The sequence below is a fragment of the Cephus cinctus genome, unplaced genomic scaffold (genome assembly GCF_000341935.2).
Source record: "Cephus cinctus unplaced genomic scaffold, Ccin1 Ccin1_scaffold0080, whole genome shotgun sequence".
NCBI lineage: Eukaryota > Metazoa > Arthropoda > Insecta > Hymenoptera > Cephidae > Cephus > Cephus cinctus.
The window spans coordinates 11,774-27,567 of record NW_014332821.1 but is presented as its reverse complement, the minus strand read 5'-3'; the positions used below and the strand labels follow the sequence as shown (position 1 = coordinate 27,567).

At 38.1% G+C, this 15,794-nt stretch overlaps 1 protein-coding gene across 2 annotated transcripts; it reads left to right on the top strand.

Annotated features, from left to right (window-relative positions):
• Positions 1 to 532: 532 nt before the first annotated feature.
• LOC107270452 lies at positions 533 to 8,291 on the top strand. 2 transcript variants are annotated; one of them, XM_025088447.1, is made up of 10 exons: positions 533 to 776; positions 3,954 to 4,270; positions 4,992 to 5,105; positions 5,203 to 5,394; positions 6,025 to 6,259; positions 6,354 to 6,504; positions 6,635 to 6,878; positions 7,004 to 7,250; positions 7,393 to 7,593; positions 7,697 to 8,291. In XM_025088447.1, exons 1-10 carry the CDS (start codon positions 731 to 733, stop codon positions 8,011 to 8,013), a joined length of 2,064 nt encoding a protein of 687 aa, XP_024944215.1. In that variant the 5' UTR covers positions 533 to 730; the 3' UTR covers positions 8,014 to 8,291. The 2 variants fall into 2 exon arrangements, with proteins under 2 accessions (XP_024944215.1, XP_015600973.1); XM_015745487.2 differs by lacking the exon at positions 533 to 776 and adding an exon at positions 3,487 to 3,582.
• The last annotated feature ends 7,503 nt before the right edge of the window (positions 8,292 to 15,794 follow it).

Genomic DNA, 15,794 nt, shown 5'->3' with positions numbered 1-15,794 from the left:
TGTTTCTCAGTGCCGTTGACAGTAGCGATGACTTCATAGGGAGAATCACAACAACGGCCTACCGATATACAGATGCATTTCCGAATCCTAGTCGATACAGACTATAGCTACTATATATATTCATGTGCATATATGCACACGACATAGCAGTTACAACTTTGACCATGCACTAATGCAGTCCCACGAGGGTGCGGTACTCGTGTTTATCGTCGATACGCTTCTGCGTTGCTGGAATAACGCGATGCTGACACTATCAGGGCGTCGCTAGAATTACACCATTATTGTGCAAATGACTGGCCGTGTGCGTGATATGCCGTGACGTTCACTGGGTTCGAGGGACTTGGTTTTGACTATCGTGATGCCAAGTGCATATATGTTTTTATACACAGGTGTATTTTTTATTGTCGTAAAAAAATGAACACGCAAGCTGATCGACATTTTTATTCGCACATTAAATTATGTTTATTTTTTCATATGTGATTATTTGTATATTTGAGTACGTATTCGATCTGATTGAATCTAATTACTGGCAATCACTATTTGGTGTCAAATCTTTTTAATCACAAAAGTGTTTGAATTCAATGTAATTGCAGAAATTAGCGTTTGTGACCTCGACGATCATATTGATATCGTGATAATTGTGGAGCGGTGAAAAAATGTGAAAGTTGAAATTTAATCAATGTATTATTTTTATTATTGTATATTAATGGCAGTGCAGATGAAATACTAGATGGCTCATTGTCACTTGCGTTATGGTGAGCATTTATCAGCGTTCCGTATGTATCTTTTTATTCAATGATATTGCTTTGACACGATTGTAACAGTGTTTCATCATTTCGGGATAGAAATAGAAAATTGTCATTGTTAAAATCTCATTTGGATAACGTGCCATTGTAAAGAGATGGCGATAATAATATTAGGGTCATACGTGTCTATTTCTGGAGATCAGTAGCGATATAACAATTACCACGTGTTGCATGATAATCCACGTGATACAATCAATTGAATTTATTTGATATATCGATTTTATTTAACAAACAAATCTAAAAGTCAAAAAAACTGAAACACTTTATATAAGCTATTTTCAGCTTCCAGTAAAAAAATTGTAATAAGTTATATGACTCATAACAATAACTGAAATCGAATTTCTGTGATAGTCACTTCGCTGTACAATAACATTTCTCGATATTACCCTTTACTGTGAAATATATTTTTTTTAATGACAGTAACTGACTGGTATAAATGGAGATTGAAATGCGGACTATTGTGACAATGACCGCAACAGCTTGGATCACCCCTCTTGATACAAAAGTGTATTGTACCATTGTAGGTACAAACTGAATTTCCACAAATGATTTTCCTAGCTATTTGTTGTATTTTAGACATATTGCAGAGCATAGTCATTTAACTGCGCGTAAGCTCATTGTATACAGGCGACATATGGCGTGAAAGTAACGTCTCTATTATATCCCTCAGATAAATAGCCGGTCATATTTAACGCAGTTAATCGAGCTGCGCGTGGAAGGAAGAATGTAAAGTAAACCGCATACGGCACTATTTGAATGTGAAAACATTTATAAATAATCTACTTGCGTCAGAGGAGCAAATTTACAGAGCCACGCGTATTGCACGTATATTCGTAGTAGGCAAAATATTCGGATCGATAGAGGTATACATATTTTTGTAATACAGTATAGCTTTAGCTCAATTAAGGCAAACACGTAGACAGGTATTGAAACGATAATCCATCATTTCAAACTTAGAATATAGTCATACATGACAGACGTAATATTAATGATTCAGCAAGGGTTATTTTACGTTTTATTAATAGTACAAATAAAATTCACGAATATTCAAAATTTCACTTTACAGTCCTCCCTCTCTAAGATTCCCGATTCGGGGCTCGGAGGCGCATGCGCACACGTACGTATGACTTCATGTTTCCCCACGCTTCCATTTGCCTGTTGGCAAGAGTGGGGGAGTACATTCCCCTCAAATTGAAGGAAAGAGGAATACTACGGAGATGGATCTTAAGAACGGAGCATTTTATTAATTATCTGGGTCCAGTAGTGTAACGGGTGTCGATACAAGAGCTGAAAATAAAATTGGTCAGTGCGTTTCTCAAATGTTACATTATTCCCTTGATGTATGTGATGTATTTAATATTATATCCCTAATAAGAAATCAGTAACCATAGCATCATTAGGAGTAGCAAATCTACTCGTATTTAACGTACGTTAACTTACGCTAACTTTAGCATGCACTTACAATTTACCGGTGTAAACTAATACGTAAAATATACAGTGTAGCATTGAAATTACACAATTAGCTTTGTTTAGACTTTTCGTATACACAATCATCGCGTACGATTTTAATGAAATATAGGAGTCCGTTAATTGAAAAGGGGGCCTCTTGGTCGTTCATGTATTGATTGTAATCTAATAATTCATGGAGGGTTGGCTTTCTTCCATTTCGCAAAATCGAATTGATATCCCCGGTGTATACCAACGGTATACGGAATCGGCGCGGATGTAGACTGGCCTCCCGCAACAAGATTATGGTAATTGACTATCCGACTTGGAAACCCCCATCAGGCATATCAATTACGCCCGTATGCATCCCAACCGGGAATTTGCCTTTGATCCGCTCAAACCCCAAGGTAACACAATTCACGCCTCCGTCTAATCTCAAATAGGATTGGCTGATGACACAAGGGACCACGAAATGGACTTTTCCGACTTCACAGAAATATATCATTTTGCGCGACCACGATACCGCGACCGTAATGTCTCTCTACGTATATATTTTTCTCTTTTTTTTCCTCCATCCTCGTACATGTTAATCCCGTTAGCCCCACTTAGGGAATCACCCCACGCAACAGTTCGTCCACGTGGGACTGATTTTTCGTTGTTCTTGAACTTGTGCGCACTTATGCGTCCCCCTTTATGGATTTTCATCCCTCGAATAAACGAACGAACATGGCACGCACGTGCTGCTCCTCTAACAATTTCAAATCCTGAATGACTCAGTGCATCTGCCAAGTCAGATAAGTATTGTCTGCACTGTTGAGCGACTGTTCCGATAAGAAATGGTCAGTTGCAAGACCCCCGCTTAAAACAAATACAAGGTAATTAACCATGGGATAAACATTGCCGCGATAAGAACCAGTGTTGCAACGTATCGAGCGGTAAATCGTTGCTGGGTTAATGCGATATACACAGCCGAGAAAAGACGGGCATGATAGGTTGTATTTTAATTGATCTCGATTTAGTCTTAGTTAATTAAAAGAAATTACAATTTTATATATACTATATATAAATATAATATATTCAATATATATTCAATATATTGATATAAGATATGACTGTATTATGAATGTTGCTTTACCACATACATGACTGACTGATAACGCAAGAGATACTTACCGTTGACAAGTTATCTCTAACCGATGTGTCATCCCGATATAAAAGAAGCAGTTTTCCCAATTTCTACCTCAAAGTCTGCGCAGTGCCGAAGGCGGAATGGAGCGTTATACTATATTCGCGATTCTTCTGGTTCTGCGAGTCGCGCACGGCTCTCTTGGTAAATCGCTAGATTTATGGTTCTTTCCCGGTTCCACCCTTTCTCTGTAGAAACGAAAACCGTACCTACTCCACTTCAACTATCTGTCCGTGATACACGCCCGCTGCCCTTAGTTCCACTTTCACTCTCGCATTTTCCGTTATGTTGAATTTATAGCGCGTTGTCTTCCCTTTCTTTATCGCAAGACCCAATAGAAAAGCTGCGAGTCACTCGTAAAAAAGAAGCAGGAATCTTCGTTCATCGAAGCACAAAATGCTTTATCCTGGCTATAGCCTTCGATTTTCCTATGCTGTATATTTTATGGCGCGTCTGCCAACGAGTCTCTTTTTATTTATTATTCTCTTTTACTTATTTTCTTGCACTCTTCACAGCGGAAGTACCGATCGTTAGGAACTTGAACATCTCCTGCGGTCAGGAAGCGACCTTCAATGCTGAATCTATCGTCAATGTTCAACGCTGTGAAGTTTTGAACAATCGTGGTGAAGAATTTACTGTATATCCGGCAAAGAATATACCGGAGAATCTATACTATAATGGAAACCGTTTTAAACGAACTTGTACTACAAGTATTAGGTATGTTACTGTTGAAGATGCTGGTTGGTGGATTATTAAAGTATATCCTGACAACACAACAGATATTTCATCCGGTGATTATACTATACTAAAGTATGGTCTGCACGTGGAGCAGGTAAATCAACTTTTTATTAAGTTTCTATAATAATAATTTACGCATTAATTTAATTGCTTATTATATTATACAATTAGATTTTTTTTAATTCGTCATTTGATTAGTTTATTGATCGAGTAACGACATTGTTTTTTAACAATATGAGGAGAACTTATTGTACAGTATAATATAGTATTTCAGACCTCTTTTGTTATTGATGATAATATATAGTCGACCAAAATCAATGATAACGTCAGTTCTACATTAGAGAGACTGTTTTATCTTGATATCTATAAAAAGATGGCCTCTCAAAGTAGAGCGAAGTCCGATACTAGACTTTATACACAGCAAAATCGATTGATGTAATTATAATATTAATATTATGAAACTGTATGATCATTACACGTGAAAAATCGAAATTTACGTTGGAATCTGAATAGAAAAAGATTACAATGGAATATGCTTATAACAAAATTACCATGTAAACCGGTAATACATGCACACTTTGACAGGAGTATATCATTCGAATTATGTTCTACAACAAATTAATATTATCGGGATATGGCATAAAGATATTTTGATATCTCTTAGATTCTTTCAAAATTGAATTTTTTATATTATAAGTTTATAAATTTTATCAATCCCAGTGACCCTGGCTCTTATAAGGGGTTAAAATGTTTAAAAGTAAAATGTGAAGGACATTTATCTTTCTTTTCTCTCTTTCTTCTCTTTTACTTTTCAGGAAACAAATATCATCCCTTCGAAGATGATTCGCGTCTTTCCAGGATACTCGGTGAGCGCTCGGGTCTCCGAGGGATTCGTGAATCTCACATCCTGCATCGTAACGGACCCGACGGTAGATACTTATAGGAACTGTTACTGCGAAGGAAGAAAGTTTCACGGTAAATTATCAAGGCTGGCAGTAAATTCCATGGGTCTCCGTTAACTTGCAGGGCGAAGAAATTGACATTCTTCGCGACGAAAGGGAGAACCCCAAACTTTACGGTCAATGCGGAGTTCGATTGACGATAAACGATAATCACAATGGTGAATGGAAGATCGTCGCATGGCTCGGAAACTTTATTTCCTACGTTGGCAGATTTGACGTATTAGTACAGAAAGAAAATCTCATCTCTGTCGAGAAGGTAAATTTCACTTTGCCATATATTTATACTAGGTTCAAATTATCGGATTGAATTGAAGTGAAATAAAAAACTTGGCACGTGCATATAAGATTGTCACATCTGGAACATCAGTATAAAGTGATGCATAGATATTCCTTGTCAGATTATCATAATCAGTAAATTGAAATAGTGAACATCACAAAAAATAAAATCTATGAAGTGGTGATAAATAGACAAGAGACATACACACGTTGAATAAAAAAAATGAAGTAATTTTATTATTTCTCTGCTTGTTACCGTTTATCGATAAAGATATAAAAGAAAGTTTGACAAAAGAAATATTTAAGTTTATCTTTTCAAAATGAAAAATATATTGCAACATTATGAAAAAAGATAAACTTGTAAAAATATATTTTTTTCTGTAAAGTTTTATAACTTCAAATTATCAAAGTAAAATTATTTTTCTTTTCTGTATAATTAAAGATGGAATTCGTTATTTATTTTTTGTAACGTTATCAGAATTTTTCATGACAGGTAGACAACTTATGAACATGTAGTACCTAAGTATCTATTTCAATGAATTTCATAAAATCATAAATTCCTCAGGTTCAACACTTTCTCAAAGTGTTAATAATAATCAAATTTTCCTAGAACATTACACTATATCTTCAAAATGGTATTGCTAGTACGATAACAGTGGGACCGAGTGATGCTACTTTTTCTCAATTTGAAAAACCAAACGGTCAATTATTACCTATTAAATCCAGTCCTTGTCGTTACGATATACCAATCGTTCGATACAATCACATGGGCATTTGGATCTGTCGATATGCTGTTCAAGGAAAAGTAAATCTTACTGAATCTAAAGTAAATGTTATCACGTACGGTAAGTCGATCGTATTTTCTTTGCCCCGTAAAATCAATAACTAATCTTATTATCGAAAGGTCGGCATTCATCTAATTTCACGTTATCACTACAGAGGATCGCGCCCTAAATGTCAGCGTCACAACAGGGGACAATGGTGAAATTAATTTATTATGTAAAATTCGTTCTAATTCTGTCCGATTTTGCCGATTTACACGACCGGATGGCACATCGTTCCATATGTCACCTGGTGTCGGAAATGACAGGTACGAATCAATAATTAATATACATATATTATAATTGGTCATTAAAAAGCAGCGCACTAATAAAAAATTTCATATGTCAAACTGAGTAGTATATCAATTTGTATACATTACGTTGACTTTTACGTGGCAGATATATGTATTATGGAGAAGGATTTCAATCGTCACGTATGTTTGTGGAAAATATTCACGATTGTGGATTAAGTATAACCCAACCGAACTACGAAGATTATGGTGCGTGGACATGTACGGCTGAAAATGGTAATGGCAATATTGTAGGTTCTATTATTCGGGTACATGACGGAATGAATAAGAATACAATCAAAGTACAACCAGCGAAAAGTGAAGTATACGTTAAACGTGGAGATTCTTTTGTCGTAAGTTTTAAAAATATTAAATAAAGCTTCATTCCTTTCCAGTCCTAATGATAGTCAGTATTCAAACATTATAAAGCAAAATTTCCTGTCTTACTACGTATGACTTTTTTGATCCACTATTCCAGATTAAATGCAGCGTCGACTCTGTGCTGAGTTATTGCTGGCTTCGCAGTCCCAACGGAACAGCTTATGCCATATCTGAAAGCGGAAGTGGCCCCTCGTTTCTTCGTTATACGGGTTCAGGTCTCGCTCTTGGAGAATGCGGTGCAGTTATTGAAGTTGCTGAAGATTCACATTCCGGGGAATGGAGCTGCCGCATGGGACTTGTCAGTGAAGCAGAACTGCACGCAAAGGTTACAGTTACGGTTACAAGTACGTATCACGGAGAATATTATTGTAAATAATGATACATTGTATAATTTATTATGTCAGATTATATTCTATTAAATGGAGCCAGTCTTAATGAATATGCAAATACAATATTAATCTATGCAATTGATTTTCATTTATACAGAAAGTTTGATCATTGCGGATTGGTCAAAAACAAAAGTTGATCATACCGGAATATGGTTAACATGTCGCACACTTCCGGGTCACGAGAGCAGTATTGATTTCTGTCGATGGATTCGTCCTGATGGCTACGGAATATTCAATAACATTGAGCCACGTTATTACGTGGAACAAACAGCTACAAGTTGCAGCATATATACGAAAGGTATGAAATTAATAATTTTCTTTGTTAATAATAAAAAGAAATATTTTTTAATATCTGAATAATCGGTCTCGAATTTTAATGAAAATTTTCTCAATTTTAAAAGCTACGTTCGAAGAGGATATTGGTCAATGGACATGCGTAGCTAGTCTCACTGAAGTGAATCCAAAAGAAGTCTGGACACACATCAACGTTCGTTACGAATATACGCTAGTGTATAAAAACGTGACAATGCTCATAATCGCTCTAGCTTTTCTCATGGTTATCAGTCTTTTTGTTTTCATTGTTATAATGTGCATTAAGAGAGCACCATCGACTCTCTCAAAAAAATTAGAAAAACAGAGAGATACTACTGATCCAACAAACCATTCGTTTTCTACGGAATGGCCAAATAAGTTTGATCAATATAATTCGCAGAATTGAACAATGTTTTCGCAAAAAAATGAATTCGACAAATATAAGAAATAAGATGATTTCATTTAACGGTCAAATCGATTGAAAACCACTTAAATTAAATTCGTATAAATATTCCAATGCAAATTTCGCAATGTTTAACACAAACTTAATCAATCAGTAGTTCGATAACTTTATACATTGTAATTTTTCTCTATAATACCTAAAACACATAAGTATACGATATTATACAATTACCCTAGAATAATTATAACATATCGAAAATAAAATTTATTTATACAATTTAATACACTTACACAAGAAATGTCCCACAGTAGATACAAATTATTTTGCATGAGCGCTCAATCAAGTCTAGTGGCCAATCAGTGAAATCCAGCGTGCAGAAAAAAGAGGAGCTTGTCCGCCGAGTGTAAAACGTATAATTACGAGGATGCACCCTCGACATTAACACAAAAGCTGTAGAGAGTAGAATCACCCTAAAATCTAGGGTCGCTTCCACGAGAGTTAAATGGATTTTCCAAAAGGGTTACCAAATTTAGTATTATAGAGCATTAAATTTACACCCTTGTCCTAGACGATCAATTCTATCCCAAAAGACTTCATATAATCACTTCTGCTGTACATTACGCGATATACATATTCACACAATAAAATGATGCTGCACAGGACATCCTACGAGATGGGATAATCGGGTCTGATCCCGAAACGTGCATATATTTATTTACACACGTGCGTATGTACGTACGCACTTATATGTACATACGTTAGTACAGCCAGATGCGCCTGCCTATATCTACCTAGTACGATTATTGTACTCTGACCTCGAGCCACATCGTCCCCTGTTTTCATGGCCGCTGCAATAACATTACAGACACCAGGGAAATTTCACACGCGCAACCATAAAGCATGGTCGTTAATGTCACTCGGAGAGTAAATACTACAGATCCAAAATATATTTGATGGACATTGGAACCAGTCTAGTCACATGGTGCCTGGTATTCTAGGACAATGAGATTATATTGCATTTAATAAATTCTACTCCTTACAGCATAATAATTTTCCTATAAGAAACGAGGTTCGTGTCTGAACTAAATTTTCATAGTAAATAACAAGTTAATACCAGGAACTGTATAGAATAATGGTACTTGATACTTATCCATATGATTCGAGTCTAATTACTCCATGCTATACTCGAGCTCACGTTTCTAGATGGCCAATGTGACACATAGGTACACCGTGACATCCCTTGCTCTGGTAGAGACCCTTCCGCGTCACCCTTCTCTGGTGCAGGCTACTGCGTCTTTATACTGTACCTTCCTTACTGGTGCTCCGACAGAACAGGCACAATAAATCCCGACTGATATCTTGAGCCCTGGGTTAATCCAGCGCCTAGATTACTCCTCGTTGCCTAGAGTAGGACGGCACCGAGTTAGAGATTGCGCGTACCGGACGAGAAAAGAGACGGCGGCGGTTGGTGAACGAGGAATGGATGGTTAAGGGGAGGAAAGAGTCCGGACGTAGCGAAAGATTGCCGGCGTGCTAGTAATTTCACGGGATTAATATTTAATATCCAGGAAAGCGACAGAGCTGCCGCGTTGTTACTTACGTCCTTACGATTTTCTCCCCCTTGCTTTGCCGTCGTCTACGGATGAACTTGCCGAACGCTAAGCCCCGGTGACCTGTCTGGATGTCTGGAGGGCTCACGAAACAATCGACGCTCTTGTAATTGTTTGCATCCCTGAGAAAACACGTAGCTATAGATAGAAAACCAAGCAGTATCCTTCCAGAACGAAATCGCTCGTTCAACCCCTGCAACGCCCACTCCTATTTTCTCAACCCTTTCCCTTTGTTTCTACATCTCTAGCTCGGTATTACGGAAGTCCGGAAGGGTTCGAGAACGTTTCATCAGTAAAGAACAAACCCACGGTAGATTCCTGTACAGGGGTGGTTAGACGGTTGGCAGCCGTGGTATGACGAGTAAATAGGAGTCGATGGGAAAAAGGGGACGCAGTACCGAGGGATACTTCGCATTTTAAGTTTTATCAGTGAATAATATCGGGTGGACCAGATCAATCGAATTACGAATAGAAAATCAATCGTACCATTTAATCGATGTGGAATTAATTTTGTACAGAATTACCAACGCACTGTTGCGGCTAGTGTCAATCGTGTGACGAAAACTTTTTTTTCTAACAAAAAAATGTACTACAGGAGATTCAACGATTTTAATTAGACCACCGCGAGTGACAAGCTTACCCCAACTGTAAGCGTCAATAAATTGCTGTGGCAAACTTCCATGGGAAACGCGTCGCGACACCAGCCAATAACTGTTAAGGATTTCCATCTGCTTTGTTCCCAGCACGAGTACCACCAATGAAGGCAATAACACCCTCAGGGGAGCATAACGTCTACGTTCTGCTGACGCAGTGTCCGTACTTCCAGCCGCAATTACGTTGGTACCGCGCTGCGTTGTGCACGCGTACAAATCTACACGTATGTATGCGCCCACGCATCTAACTAGGGGAAGCAGGAATGTAACCCAACCTAACTAGACAGCACGACAATACGATGACACGCGCTGGGAAACATGTAGGAACAAAAGATATCTTGTCATTAGCTTCCTAACCGAACGAGACAGCCTCCCTTTTCTGGAGCTTTGGTATAATTTAATTTGCGCGAAAATCTTTGGCACGTATAACCAAGGTACGTGAAGAGAAAAAAAAATGCTTCACACACACAAAGTATACACGGTATGAATATACAAGTATCTAAAGATGTAGTCGGCATCCTTGGAATGTTCGCGCCACTGACACAAGAATCTTTCGAGGAATTCCAAAGCCCCTCAAACGACTCGACACTTGTGCCGCGCTGTGAATGTCTTGAGAGTCAGATATCGAACTTCCTACTCTACTCGGGGAACGTTTGCCAAGCGGGATTCCGTGTGCTTTTACGGTGATCGGTTTTGTCTTTTCGCGTAGTTTCCACTTCGCGATCAACCGTCCAATAGATGGGAACGTCGTATTAAGCACAGATGGCGTTGGGTTTGAACTAGATAACGATTCCATTGGGTCTTGCTGAGCTAGACTAGAGGGGACGAACCCCTCTAGCCGAGTTAAAGCTTGGTAAGTTCGATAAAGCGCAGTGAAATCATCGTCCCGACTAAATCCTTTAGCGAAGTAAACTCTTTTCTTTGCTAAAGTAACGTGGGACGTTTTGCTCATTGAGTTAATTGTCATGGGAATTGCAGGTGTCGTAGCTACATCTAATTGTCAAACGAAATGAATTTATTCATCGAACTATCAGCCGTATCGCTCGAGACTTTATGAATGAATAACGTGTTCCGTGGTTATCGAAACACATTCAATTCACTAGTGCGAATGCGGAACTTGATCGAAAGTTTCTAAAGGTTGCCGTTATACTTAAAATCACTGCTACCATTCCATCTACGTGACCAATAACCGACTACGCTTTCAGATTATTGAAAGGAGGATTCGGTGCACGTAGATACACGTAAGTATATATATATATATATATATATATATATATATATATATATATATATATATATATATATATATATATACGTTAGATGCTGTTAATCCTAGTGGTAGAAGCAAATGCACGTAGTAAATCAGCTAAATGAGAACGTCCATAACATACGAAAGAAGACTTTTAGCTTCGATTTGAAGCCACGGTGAACTATATTTTAAATCGTGATCCACTAAAAAATCCCACTTATCCAATTATCGTGCAATTAGTCTAATGAAAGTATTATTTCAAGTATCAGTAGTCAATAATATTAATACCAACTATGATACGTTCATCAAAATATCATTTTGACTAAACGTATATTGCATACAGAATATATCAATGTATTGCAGGTCACAATATATTTAATACAATATTAATTTCAGCATCCAACTTCCTGGTTGTGTTTATCCCTATTTCTCCTGTAGCTCACATTAATCACAATTTTGTATCACGCTAAATACGCAATGCTCCTGAGAATCGATTTTTCAAGTGATTCTTTTTTTCTATTTCTTGTCTGTTCTTAATCAGGGATCAGAGCACCCTCTTTCTATCAGGAATGGATATCAGAGTAGGGGAGACAGATTGCATCCTAATCGCATTGTGATTTACGAGAAGAGAAGTGGAAGTGCTCGCACATGATCCAAGGGATGGGTTATATATATTCGATGGGGATCCTAGTTATGGCTAGGAGACGTACCACGCCTACTCCATCTGTAGCACCTAATCCCGATTTGATCCCGCGCGCGTAAAAGTAAGTCTCGAAATAATTCAATAACAACATTAGTAAGCAGCGCCCTCGGCACGCTTCATCGGTTAAGCCCACGAGTGATCTCGCGGAGATGAATCCGTCGCTGCTCCCTTGCAGCCTGCTCCCCCAAAGATTGATCTCATGCTAATGCCAATTCAATTAATTTTCTCCTCAAGAATAAACGACAGGAATGTCTAACGACCAGAAATAACAAGCCACATTCTACATATGTACCACACTCAAATTGTACATGCTTGTATAAGCATTTTAACTAATTCAAAGAATTTTTAGTTCCAACCAATCAATGATTACTCATTGACTTGACTTTATATCGTCCTTATATATCATTGGTCCATATCTTCATTGAGTGCATGGGATATGTTACTAGTGCCACCAGAAGTCCTCTTCCCTAAAATAGATGAAAGGTTCCGGAGCCAGATGTACTGCACGCAAAGTTTAACTCCCGAATAGGCTACTGTCTACCGGCAGTTTCTCATCGTTATATATATTTGTATATATAAGATAGTAAATATATGTACATACCATTGCATAGTATATGCACCGAGGGTTTCTGGTTTCATGGTCGCGATAGACTCGTTAGGCGTACTGTGCTCTTCTGCCGTAAAGCTTATTATAGCATAACTCCACCCGGAAAGCAGCCCAAGCCGCAGCACGGTATAAATTTTATCCGAACACTTGAGTTTCCATTTTGCTCATGAAAATATAACAGCACGATAAGTTAGCCGTTGCATCTGCGTGTCGGGTAGCGCTTGTCCTGAGGGTAGAAGAGACAAAAAAAGATGACATTTAGATTGAAGCTCATCTTTGCGACATTCCAAAGTGACGCTGTCTTCTCACTGGTGAAGAATTTCCAGGCGTAGCATATCTGCTTGATTCAACCTCGGGCGACCTTTCATTATTAATTATCCTGAGCAAGACTGAAACGGTCCATAAGAATCATTAATTTCTTGAAAATTTTGCCGTTCGTGGCCTACTACTACTTTATACGTGACGCATACCCATGGATGGAAACGATGCCGCAGCACGAGATTCCACGGTGGATATTAGGTTGAGGTAATTACAACCATTAGTTCGCGCATACATCAATTATCGATGACATGATGACGTGGGTCTGCCGCTTCGGGCAGCCCTCACGATGATCGCTCACAAATTGTCTCCATCTCTCTCTCTCCAACTTCATCAGGCAGGTCGATCCACTTCTGAATATCGGTACTGCAACCCATGTTAACTGTTGTTGTACGAGAAGTGTGACACTTTTTATATTTAGACCACGATGGGTATTTAATTAAAAAAATGGATCATCAGACTTACATAGAAAGCTCACACAGAGATCTTAAGCTGCACTTTGGATTTAGTCCATATAATTCATATTCTTGTATTCTTATTCGAAGAAATATTGGTCGAGATGAAAGATGAAAGATTAAAATGACAAGTAAATACCAACTCAAAAGTTAAAGTAGGGCACTTGTCCATGATTATTTTAGAAATTTCGTCAATTGATAACGGTAGATCGATACGATCAAATACGTAATTCATCCTTTCTTTACAGAACAAATTGGAAAAGGCCTATTGCATGTAACTGTACGTCCTAATGACCGAGCAAACACAAGTACTTCTATATGCCAAAACTAATTTTATGAAATTCTCGGTCAATTATTAGTAATAGGACCTAAATGTACCAATAAACTCGATCGCTTAATAAACGTCTAGAAATACCAAACTCTAAGGAAACTTCCTCAAGAACAGGAGACTAAAATAACCAAATCAATTGAGCTAGGGGGAAATGGGGGACCGAAAACCATTTTGGTGAAAATTATCTATCATTCCATCGTCCTAAGCACCATGTATTCATTGGTGCCGAATGTATTTCACTAACAAAGTATGACGCTCGCGCTGAACGTTTTACGACAAATGTAATTCAATGGTTGTCCAGTCGCGAGTGGTGAGAAGTAATCGCGCGATAAGACCGCATTCCGAAATAAAACCAGTAATTAAGACTTCAACTGGTCCTAAGAGCCATTTGCCGGAGTTCTCTCTGCTTACTATCTTATCGCAACGGTCCGTGGGCCCAATGACTATACCTTATGCGCCATCCTTAGACAGTGCACTCTGTTATGGGTGTATATAAAAAGTACATAAGGTATATATATATAGTATATATATATATATATGGTACTACCTATGGGAGTCTCAAGATCCAGTGGCTGTCGCGCCTGGCGCCGTTGATTCTTCTTTCACGCTATCAAGCCGATTAGAAGCGGCACTTGGTCCATATTGATTTATTGTTACCACGTCCCATGAGCGATAGTACAGGCACCTATGAGAAATGAAGTTATCGCAGACTCCAGAGTTTCTCGTCACTCACCTTTCGCAGGTATCTCGATCCGATCGCCAGAGCCACGTCCTCTTTTAGTCCACGATGGACTTAATATTTTAAACGAGCAGTAGCCAGACACTTTTCAAAGCTATCTTATTGTCAATGGCATTCACAATTCTTCTTCCTTTTTATCGATTTATTCAAATAGGACAATAGCACTTCTTCCAAAGCTATTTCACTGGCAAATATATACTATGTATGAGATACATAGGACTGTATGGTTAATAAATGTGAAATACTTGATGATATTAACAAATATAATCAAATGTAAGTAAAGCGATTAATATTTCAGATTAATATTTTTGACAAATACTGTAAGACATATAGTCGATCCCACTAGTTCAATGTGTTTTATTCGAAAATTCGCTTACAATGCTATTTTTAGCGAATAACGCGCGGATTTTCATAAAATCGCGGAAATATAAGCTAAAATTACAGTGTAATACCCAATGGCAGGTTTTATGATTTCCTAATCATGAAAGTTGACTATTAGTTAACCCATGCTCCGATCAGTTTATTTCCCTTTGACCGAAAATTCTATATCCCAACGCGCCCAGCTCAACGGTGGATATTCACGAGGTACCGTGAATGACGTAAGGGAGGAATCTGTTATCCCCCTTGAGGAGAGAAATCGGTTAGTCGTTACGTCGATATGTAGCATGCAAACCGTTTATTGATCTCGACGTTCTATCCGGCAGCAGAAAGACTATCGTGGACCTGGGCGTACGAGAAGGAAGACATTTCAGGTAAAACTGTTGCCCCGGTGTTTACCAATCAAACAGTTTCGATCTTTGGAGAAACTGGTATGTATGTGGTGGGCCTTCGTGAAGTCACATATCCACGTTCTGCGGGCAAACCAGTGAACGATCCCCTATAATTTCTTCATCATCCTCACCAGGCATCCATACATACCCAACGCACTCACCACTATCGGGCCTAGGCGTAAAAATGATTGGATTGTTATTTTATAGCGGAAACGAAATGTTATGGTCTTCCTTTTATGAAGGATATAAACCGCTCTAAACCTATAACGCAATTGCGATCGGTCATTAATGACCTAAATAAAAACGTCAATATTGCAGGAACTGTTATAGAAATTGAATTCCTCAATTG

Coding starts and splice junctions, on each gene's coding strand:
- LOC107270452 (XM_015745487.2), top strand. CDS start 3,522: ATGGAGCGTTATACTATATTCGCGATTCTTCTGGTTCTGCGAGTCGCG. Junction 4,271..4,991: donor ATGGTCTGCACGTGGAGCAG/GTAAATCAACTT, acceptor TTTACTTTTCAG/GAAACAAATATCATCCCTTC. Junction 5,106..5,202: donor GCATCGTAACGGACCCGACG/GTAGATACTTAT, acceptor GTTAACTTGCAG/GGCGAAGAAATTGACATTCT.